General features: G+C 35.2%; 1 protein-coding gene across 1 annotated transcript in view; it reads left to right on the top strand.

Moving 5' to 3' along the window:
* The window catches only part of LOC142351710 (dynein axonemal heavy chain 3-like), a 282,726-nt gene that overhangs the window by 184,288 nt on the left and 87,251 nt on the right, over positions 1–11,187 (top strand). The window contains exons 60-64 of the mRNA XM_075403853.1: positions 441–512; positions 658–858; positions 1,286–1,456; positions 5,372–5,557; positions 8,196–8,329. Of these exons, the coding sequence (XP_075259968.1) occupies positions 441–512; positions 658–858; positions 1,286–1,456; positions 5,372–5,557; positions 8,196–8,329 (764 nt within the window). The remainder of the gene's footprint in view (positions 1–440; positions 513–657; positions 859–1,285; positions 1,457–5,371; positions 5,558–8,195; positions 8,330–11,187) is intronic.

The raw sequence follows: 11,187 nt of genomic DNA on the forward strand, positions 1-11,187 counted from the left end.
CCATTTTTGATGAGAAAAATCAGGTAGTACTATCACTGCGCAATCATTTTAGGCCGCAAAAGTGGTCGTAAATGGTACGTTTCTGCTCTTTTTTCATACTGTTCTGACCTGCAGCGCCGTGCTCAGTGGTTCTGCTGAGGCACCAGTTTCCGATTAACTATTTGTTTTCAGCAAGCTTTTTGGAAATCTATTGTAAATTGGTGACATACGCTGACAAATGTTGGCAAAAGTTGAATTCACCCATTTATTGAATGTGTTTGAGTTTAACATTTAAGTGACCCCTGATGAGGCGTCATGCAATAGTAATTTTTCTGCACTTGTCATTGCAGACGTTTTTTGCATCCATGATACGAGATAACCTGTTTTTCTCGACTTCAAATTGTTCGAATCTAAACAATTTTCATAGATAGCTCATGATGATGATGCCGATGCTCTTTCAGGGCCTCAAACCTTCCCGTAAGCCGGATGCCAATGGAAAAATGATTGACGACTACTGGCCAACGGCTAAAAAGGCAAGTTTAATTGTCTAAAAATTGCTGTTTTTAATTTTTGCACCCCAGTGAATTTTAATTGAGTAACTGAAAAACTACCAATGATTCTGTTTTGTCAAATTTCATTCTACTCGTATTTTTTGTACAAAAAATCTTTTTTCTCCAGATGTTGGGTGACTTGAAGTTTTTGGACTCCCTGAAGGAATACGACAAGGACAACATTGGGCCCGGAATTATGAAGCAGATCCGTGACAAGTACATTAGCAACCCAGAGTTCGATCCAGCTAGAATCCGAAATGCCTCTTCTGCATGTGAGGGCATGTGTCTGTGGATTAAGGCCATCGAAGTTTACGACCGTGTGATCAAGGTAATTTATAGGTTCACCATGTTCGAGAATCAATAATTTTTTTTGTCTGAATAGAAATACCCAATGCTTTTTGAGAGTTGCGCAATATCGTATGAATTCTTGCTAGATGTTGGTGTTGGCTGCTCTTTAATTCCGGCTACTGGAATATTTTAATGAACCCAATTATTAAATTTTCTATTTTAGCTAGTTTTTCAAAAAGATGAAATTGAACCTACGTTCGGAGATTTCTTGCTTTTTTAGTGAGAAATTTTTTAACCTCTGCAGTCTGGCGGTATAACTTGTCAAATAAGTTTAGAATGCTTTTATCTTTACAGAGATGATTAATTTCATTAAGTGTTCAGAATGCCAAGAGTTTGACGCCGCGGAAACTATAATTATACCGCTTAAGTTCATCGATCTGTTGAGATGAAATTTTTCCTCCTTTCAGGTGATTGCTCCCAAGCGGGAACGACTTGGTGAGGCGGAGAAGAAACTGGGAGAGCAGATGGAAATGTTGGAGGTGAAACAGAAGGAGTTGCATGAAGTGACCTCTAAACTAGATGGACTCAGAGGACAATTCCAAGAAAAGAACGACATGAAGAGACACCTTGAGTCGCAGGTATGAAGTGGTGATAAAGTGGTTATGTATAGATTACGTAACTGCGCGTGAAGATACTGAGAACTTCTGCTGGCATTTATAGTGAGCCGTGTCGCGTTCTCAGATGTTAATTCTCATTTTGGAAGTGACTTCTGCAGAATCAAGTAACGTTGCTTGAAACACGCACGTGCAAGTTTTAGAATGCCAGATCTTAACAGTGCCAGAATTTAGATAGCCAGATCTTCCTTTATACAGTACCAGATCTTAAAGTACTCAAACAAGTAAAAACATGCTTTTCATTTGAAATTGAATGCACAGTTGTCACATAGATCCACACTAAATGAGCACGTGTCAATAGGGATCTCTTTAGTTTGCACTCCCAGCTTAGTGAATTCATATTTTTGCACCACCGACCCACATACTATATTTTAACAATGATATACTATGTAATGGTAGGTGCTCTCTAACTGGGGGATGCATAACGTATTGCGAGGAGGGGGGGTAAAAACGGAAAAGATCCGTCGATCGAATTTCCATAGAATTCAGGATCCGAATCCTTTTTCACATCATTCAATCTTTTCCAGATTTTTTTTCAGCCATTGAAATTTTTTCCAAGTCGTTTTTGCCAGTGTTGTATCCTCGTCTCCCCATCTTTTAATTAGGAAAATTAACCCTTTTCTTTTATCCGAAAAGTCAAAGACAATTGGATAAAATGCAATATATACATATAGCAGAAATGGTATCTCTTCCGTTTGTGCACAACACATTAGTACGTTATGCTCCCCCTTGTTAAAGAGCTATTATATGTTGAAGGACTACTTAAAAAAGCACATGCGTCTGTGTGTTGCAAATAATATGCTCCCTCTATGCTTGGGGAGCACAAACGGTAAAAATCCCAATATGAGTCCCAAAAAGTCAAAAGTAGTTCATCAAAAAACTTTCATCAGGGAAAGAAAAGGTCTGATTGTTTGCAAAACTGATTTTCTTGTTTTTTTTGCAAATATTAGCATCTCTTCGTCTAAACCTAAGTCACCTACAACCTAAATTCCAAATATGCAAATATGGTGATTAGCTTGCTGGCATGAGAGTGCAACTTTATTGTGTGGTTGTAACTATAACTACCAACTGGATGGGGGGTGTAGATCCTCAAAGTTCGATTCTTTTCGCAATCAAAAATTGTAATCACTTTTGCAAGTAAAGTGTTTTTGAACGAACGTAATTAACGCGGCTTTCAAAAAGTTTACGTGGCTCTGCTAAAATCATTTCGAAACTCTGGCAAAAAATCTCGAACCGCTTTGGGGTTCTCGATTAATACCAGACTTTCTCAGTGAATTCATGAGAGTCACGTAACCTATACTGATAACACGTTAATTCGAGTCAGCTGTATACTAATAAAATATTAAATCTGTATATGTATATAGCAGTATAATTGCAGCATGTTTCAGTTGTGATTTGAGATTTTACTGTTGGGATATTATGATTCAGTACTGATTTGAACTATACTGTTGAGATATCTTGATTCAGTACTGATTTGAGGTTTACTGTTGGGATGTCATGTTTTAGTACTGATTTGAGGTTTTACTGTTGAGATGTCAAGAATCAGTACCGATTTACTATGAGACTCGAGTCTGGCAACTTCTAGCATTTCAAATTGTGAGACTTCATGTTTTCGGCATTGTGAATGTTACACGTTTTCTTGATGAAATTTCTTGAGGCTGTTCTCATCTTTAATCCCGTAGGGCTTTGTTAATACCAATTTTGCAAATGTGTTTTAATAGTCCTTTCTCTTTGCTATGAAAAGCGGTGATGAAAAATGATGCACTCAGAGTAGTATTATTTCTAAATGATAGCCCCAATCAAACACTTTTCGTATTTTGATTGATTAATATATGTTCAATATTATGATAGGTAAAATTGAACATAATGGAGCGATCGTAAGGTTAATACTTGGGCTGATAAGGCTGCCGTAAATGAATGTTACCTATAATAATATTGAATATATATATGTATATATATATATATATATATATATATATATATATATATATATATATATATATATATATTAATCAATCAAAAACGAAAATTGTTTGATTGAGGCTATCACTTAGAAATAACACTACCCTGAGTGCATCATTTCTCATCACTGCTTTTCATACCAAAGAGTAAGGACTATTAAAACACATTTGCAAAGCTGGTATTTACAAAGCCCTACGGGATTAAAGATGAGAACAGTTACAAGAAACTTCACTGAAAACACGTGTAACATTTTCAATGCCGAAAACTTTGCAGTCCCAGAATTTGAAGTGCTATAGATTTGAACTTTTTTGGAAGACCACTTGTAGTTTGTTTGTGTGTTTGCAAGTGTTTGCGTTCTATTACCGCCATCATCATGTTTCCATTTGTTCTCATTTCCTTGAAATGAAAAATTATATTCCTTCTCTTATTTTTATTTGATAGTTTAGTTTGAATATAATTTTGAATCTCGGCGACTTGAGGGTTTTGACATTCAAGGTACTTTTAAAACTTTAATGCAACTTTCGGTTGTTTTTTATCTCCGGGAGCGAGTTTTTTTCTCAACCATTCCTTGATTCAAGAAAACTGTTCCTCCCCTTCGCAAACGTTCTCTGGAATTGTTTTCAAAAATCTTAACTTATTTTAACAAAAGATTTCACCTGTCTGACAAGAAAGCTAGTCCTAAATTGATTCACTTGTTCATTCCAGATTTATTTGCGTTCAATTGATCCGTTAGAGACAATTTGTCCCTTTTTCATTAACTCTTTAACGATAAACTTAGGAACTCGATAAATAAACGATAAATAAAAATAGGAACTCGTGATGATAACGTTCATTATCGTTACCCAATTCTAAACGATTCTAAACGCCTGTGAGTATGAATTCATCCAAAATTTGAGGCGGAAAAATATGTAACTCTTTAGCTAGATTTTGTCTCTTGAAACATATTTCACAGTTTCAGAGTCCTGGGAGTCACCAAAAAAGCAAAGAGCATCTGAGAACAGTCCTCCGTGTCTAATACTGATCCTCTGCAATTACGCAGAAACCTTAATAATTATTATTTTTCACCAAAATGCTTTGCTTATTTTGTTAATAGAAATTTGTTGTGTTTCTTATTCTTTAATCGAAGACTGAGACAGTAACAGAAAAACCTTAAAATAAACAATCTGCAAATACGAGTGGTTCTACCAGTGGTTATTTGATTTTGTAAAATTTCTTTCTGCAGTGTTTCTTGGTAGGGCACTTTTGTATTTCAAAATATCATAAACTTTCCATCTTTGGTCTGAAATATAGTTGAACATTTTATCATTTGTACACATTCCGTACCCTTGCCTCAAAAATTCTGTATTCGTTGAAACGGAATAAAAAATGAACATCCGATACATTTGTTATTTTTGACAATAAAATTGCGCTAAATTAGTTCATATAATTTATTTTGAGATAAATTGTTAAAGAAATTTGTGATAATTTGTTCTAGTTTCCTCTACCTGTTTTACAAGGAAACTTTTACCAGTTTTACCAGAAATCTCTTACAATAGTCTTTCTCTACTCCCTGGAGTTGACGCGGGCTAAAAATCTCGAACTTTTGATCGGTTCCTTATCGTCTCCTTATGACCCGAGCTTCACATTGCGTTTTTTAAAATCGCGCAGTACTATGTAATGAAGAGCACATGCGCTCTGGAAAAGTCTGGTGTCTATTATACGGTGAAGAGAGGAGGGTAATGTAGATTCCCATTCGATCCAATTTATTTAATTTCTGCAGTGTACAATACCCCCTCCCCGCCTCCAGTTGAGTATGCATGTAATTTTTACGCTGCTCCAGCACACGTGATGTTTTTATCTATTTGGGCGCTATATAACTCCACGTAATATACAATTATGATTCATAAACAAAAAAGTGATGATTGTTTTGTTGTACAGATCGAGTTGACCCAAGTGAGGCTGCAACGTGCCTCGAAGCTGATTGGCCAGTTGGGAGGAGAGAGGGTGAGGTGGACTCACATGGAGAAGTTGATGGCCAGCAGTTATATCAACATTGTGGGTGATGTTTTGATTGCATCCGCAATTGTAGCATACCTCGGACCATTCACACTCGAGTTCAGAAATGTACGTTTTAACTATATGCGAGATAAGGACGCTCAGTAATGTGCGTACGCACATAATGTTCCGACCCCGCTCATCCACATTCTTGACTTAATTGGCTACCAAATGATAAAGAAATAGAAAACTTTCAAAACATACATATAGTTCAATAAACAACCAATGGAATACAATAATGCCACGCTAGAGGGCCTATAAAAGTTGTTGATAATAGGACTACCAGAAAGGACAATAATAAAAATCAAACAACAATCATTATTTTTGATCAAAACTCAATGTCTATAATAAAAAAGAAATCATAACAAAAACAAACTCGCATCCGATGAAATCTAAACAAAACAATTTAATCTATATTTCATTAAAAAAGATATATGACCTGTCCTCAAAGCGACTGGCTAACAGGTCGACAAAAAGAGCAAAGAGCTATGAAGTTCAAAACTACGTTTCTATTTTTGTAAACATTATTTTCACAGTTATTAATGTCATTAGATATCAACTGAAATCATTAAAATCATTAAATTATATCTCCATAGGAAGCAACTGAGACATGTCATTTTCCAATTTCCTTTTGCGCAAAATTTGAAAGGACTTACGATTATTGTTATAAATTAAAAGGACTGACGATTATTGTTATAAATTAAAAGGAAAACAAAAATCCTTTAAGTTGTACAAATAAATAAAATCTCAAACATTTTATAAGATCTGGTTAGTAACAGTAGTAACAAAGCCGAGAAACAAATGTTTGAAGCTATAACCGTTATAAAGATTATATTATAGCTCACTGGAAAAAGTTTGTGACCTGGGTTTTTAGAGACTGAGCCACAAATTGACCGAAAAACTATTTAAAAAAGACGAAGCTCAAAAACCCAAATATATTTTCGGAAACAAATATTTTCAAAAGTCATAACAGATTTAAGATTTCAATATAAAGCAATGGACTAAGATGCAATACCTCAGGAAGCCAATTGGGCCTGTTAATAATAAGACTAAGTCGCGACCTCTCAAAACAACAACAAATAAATAAAGAAGCCAAAATTTCAAACAATTTTACGAAATCACACTGTTCATGTCACTATAATTATAAGATAATATCTACAAGAACTGTACGTTATCTTTTTCTCCTCATCTTAACATCAACAAGTCGTCTTTATGGAGGGACCACGTAGACATGACAAAAAGAAACCCGAACAGTATATAAACAGTATATAAATCTCGAAAACTTCTTACGAAACTAAATGGTCGAAGCAATCAGTCACAACGTACAACCCAGCGCGAAAAAACTGTTTGAAACACCAAAGTAATTGAGACCTCTAACTAGTGAGATTGGGATACATGGTGACGAAAATGAAACCAAAAAAGAGAAAGTTGAAAATTTTTTTGAAATTTAATTTGAAAGTCATTAAAACAAACAGCTTTTAACTGAAATCTTTAACTAGGTTGTTATCAGATATATGGCCTACAACAGCAAAAAGACAGACAAACATAAGCCACAACAGAAAAAATGTGCAAAATTTTGGGAGATAACTGTGTCTCCGCCCAAAAAGCATAAACTGTTGAATAACAAGAGTTAACATATCCAGATATGCTTTTTTCCAGCGTTTTGCATTTTCCCTACTATGCTTTACTTCAATTGGACTTGCCAAAGAAGTGATAATTCGACAAAGAAACAAAAGGAACTCAGAAAAAAATGAGAATGCTTAATATCAAAAAGAAGAAACAATTAGTTGAATATAAAACCGTTACCGGCAATAATTTATAACTCACAGGAAATTGGTTTGCGCTTCTTTTAACTGAGACTGCGCCCGAAGTTGAGAGAAATAAGATAAAACAGCGGCCAAAATAAAAAATTCGCCAATATCTCCCTAAAACACATATATTCAAAGTCATAATAGACCTTAGATAACAACTGAAAGAAATGTCTAGGCTCAATTATACCTCCAAAAAAACTAACTGGATCTTTGATTGGGGACAATAAGCCATTAGGCTACAAAAAGTATAACAAATGAAAGCAAAGCTCAATGTGTCCATAAAATTTTTGCGAAAAGGGTTGGTCAGAGCCTTAAAAACCATGAGCTCAACTATGAAACCATAATATAATCTCGTTGGGACTCGTTCATTTTAAGTAAAATCTGTCATTAATTGAGTTCTGATTTTAAATTCTATTCGAAAATTGCAAAAATCTTTTTATTTCCATATTTTACGCTGGACGGGCTTTCTAATGATACCACTCACAACTCTCTGCGATGATTATATCGATCGGCCAAAATTGTCTGAACAAAAAAACCATTTGAGTATATAGTTCCTCCCCTACTAGAGTGGGTCGGAACAAAGAGTACTGTTTTTTGGCATATCGAGATATTAATGGACTTTGTCGGGATGATACCGTAAAGTTGAGAGCGAGAGGTTAATTTGTGACATGTAAGATAGGCAAGTATTGTATTTGGGTCTTTTTTTCTACTGATCATACTGAAACCCTATGTCTATTTGTCAGAAATTGAATTTTCTCAATCCGTAGCTGTCCAACCGCATTTTGCTTGGGATCGAAGTTTTCGAGGTTGCAAACTTATTCGCTTGGTTCATATTACTCGTGGTTCGATTTTGCTGGAGACTAGCATGCTAAGACTACTCAAAGCTTCTTGTGTAGTCATGTGTGAACAAATGGCTTGACGAGTGCAGAGAGAGGTCAATCCCAGTGTCTGCTCAATTTGACCTCGCAGGCACCCTATGTGACCCCGTGACGTCCAGGGAGTGGCAACTTCATGGACTACCTGTCGACGAGTAAGTGACCTTCTCCCCTTACTTTGGCCGTAGAATTTTTAACTGTAGAATCAAACTGTAATAAACCACTTTGTGGTATATATGCTGACGAGCTTGCTATTACAGCGTAGCTGTGGCCCAATTGTAGCTCTCTGAGGCGCGGTTCATATGTTCAAATTCTATAAGTTCTACAAGTAATAGGTAAAAACTAGACGTCAGTTTACTATAGTGATGCATCCTAACTATCTAACTGTGTTTCATTTAACTTTTTATGTTAGTATGCGTGATCCACAAAATTAAATTTAAATTTCATATCTCTAACTTTTCTGTGAATATGCTATGCGAGTTTTCCGTTCCTTTTTCAGTCAGTTTTTCGTTCTTTCCGTTTTCTCGAAGTGTTATTGGGGTTCGAATTTTCCTCTTTTTATCAGAGCAATTTTGACCAGATTTGCGCAATCCTTGCAATTCTTGACATAACTGGATAGAGCATCAAATTGTAATCGTTCCTTTTCAAGGCTTTTAATAGTCTGTTTGGGAGCATCTAGAACTATTTTACCATTTATTTTCAATTTTATTATTGCTTCCTCAAGCTAGATTAAAAAAACAAGAATTTTCTCTGGATTTCATCTCAATTTATCTACCTTTTGGTCAATAAAAGGGCGCATTTTGACATAAAGAACTTTGAATAGGCAAACCAATTTTTTTTGCTTGTTTACTGTAGGAGTTGACCTGTTTACCAAAACTGTATAAACAATTGGAAAATCTTTTATTGGCATTCTCCATGTACTGCATTGCTTAGTTTAATAGCCGCACAGCGATAGCTGGGGCTATTATTGGCCTTCTCTTAGTTTTTTTACAATTCAAAGAATTTGAATTGTATTGGGGCGCTGTCTTTTTTTTAAGAGCTGTTCACACATTTTTATGATTTCTGAAGTCAAATTGGAGTAGTGATTTTGGTCACGACGCCGAAACAGGAAGTGGAGCGAAAAAGCAAGTGGTTTTACGGCGGGAAATTTTTTCGCTCTAAATTTAAAGTAGAGTGAGAAAACGGTGTTTGAACAAAAATTCGATTTCTCGCTAGTGGTTTTTTTTTTCAAATGCGGCAATTTCACTTTGATTTTTACAGTGTTTTCGATTTTTTGGATCGGATTTTTTTCTAAATGGTTTTCCCAATCCATTCATAGTCCGTTCTAGGTCTAGTTTTCTGTTTAGTCAATGAAAATCTTTGAATTGTACGTCAGGACTTGTCCTGCTATGTTTTTTTTATTTCGTCGTCACGATTTTTGTTACGACCATATGACGTCACAATCACTTCAAATCTGCTTTTTGTTCATTTGTTCATGCAATTTCAACTGAAGTGCATGTGTGACGTCGATTTTCGCTCATAGTGGAGCGAGTTTTTTGTTCATTCGCGTGAATAATTTTTTGGTCACACTTGATTTACCTCGCTCTCAAAAATGACTTCCTCACTTTGAAATTGACTTTTATTTACTTCAATTCAAAGAGATAAGGTCAAATGGGTGTGTGTCACTCTAAATGAAGGTTATTTGAGAGCAGCTAATAGAGGCAGCAAAAACTTATACAGATTTTAAATCAAAATATAACATATCAGCCTTCAATGAAAAGACGAAGTTTTTTGGTCTGTCTTTTTCTACTGTTTTTTTGATACGGCAGATCTACGAAGCTATTGCGGCTATTTTCTGGCAATCTGCCAGCTATGTTTTTTTTAACTTTTACTTGATCATTTAGAATGATTTCAGCAATAGTGATGTTGCTCGAACGCGTATTGAGATAGTAAATACGAAAAAAATATATATCATATCTTTTTCGAAGTATAATTTTACGATAAGTTAATTGAAAGCCGCAATTGCAAACTCGGTGTTGTTTTTTTACTCTTCTGCAGTTTTTTTTTCATTCTTTCTTGGTTTTTCTAATCAAGTTGGAGCCACGTTTCTATATTGCAATAGACGAAACGTCCGTTTTGAGTCAGTCATATTCTACGCTTTCTGTGTTTAAATTGTGACTCAAATTTTTGATTTCATCAACTAATTTTGTGTGTTAGACAAAAGCTTAAGTTTTCACATCAGGAAAAAAGGTTTTAGATTAAGGTAAGCAAAATAACTGGTCTGTCGTGTTCTTGTCTTTTTGTCTTTTCGTGTTGACAAATGTATTTCTGTTTCTTTTATCCTCATTTCAAAAAACATAAATTGAACAGTCGGAAAATGATGAAGAAGCTTTTTAGTTAAAATTTTTGACCATGGCCACTATTATGATCTTTGCTTTTTAAATCTCAGATAAAAACCTTTATTTGCTGACAACTTTGTGCACTTGCTTTCTCTTTGATTGTTTTCATATGAGGAGCGTTTAACTCTTTTACGCAGGACCAATAACCCAATTTGTCTCTATTCAACAAGCATGCTGCCACACCCTAGCCAAAATTTTTCTATTTTGGTACATGGAAGCAAATTATACTTGGTCCAATTGCTCAGATTTTTTGCGTATCAGGCGTACCATCTTATGTATTAGTGTTGCGTATGAGAGCGGTCAGAAAACTATGTTTTTTTACGAAAGGTAGCCCCTTCGATTAGATAATACAATGACGCATACAAGTCTATCGACTCTAATCCTTTGATCTCGTCGCCTAATTTAATCTAGTCCTTTGATTTGGGGGATTAGTCCCAATTTACGCATTGCTACTGTCGCTAAATTTAGCATCAAGGACGTAACGAATTAGCTTCGATTTATTCACATTTTATCCGCAATTTTCACTTTGTTACTGATTTCAGCAAGTGTGATTTTCAAAACGTAATGGTGATACTCCCTCCCGCAATGAAAATTCCAATAGCAAGAGTTGGTTTACACTTCTTTTTTTAAAAGTA

Source organism: Convolutriloba macropyga, chromosome 13 (assembly GCF_964194025.1).
Source record: "Convolutriloba macropyga chromosome 13, txConMacr16.3, whole genome shotgun sequence".
Taxonomy (NCBI): Eukaryota; Metazoa; Xenacoelomorpha; order Acoela; family Convolutidae; genus Convolutriloba; species Convolutriloba macropyga.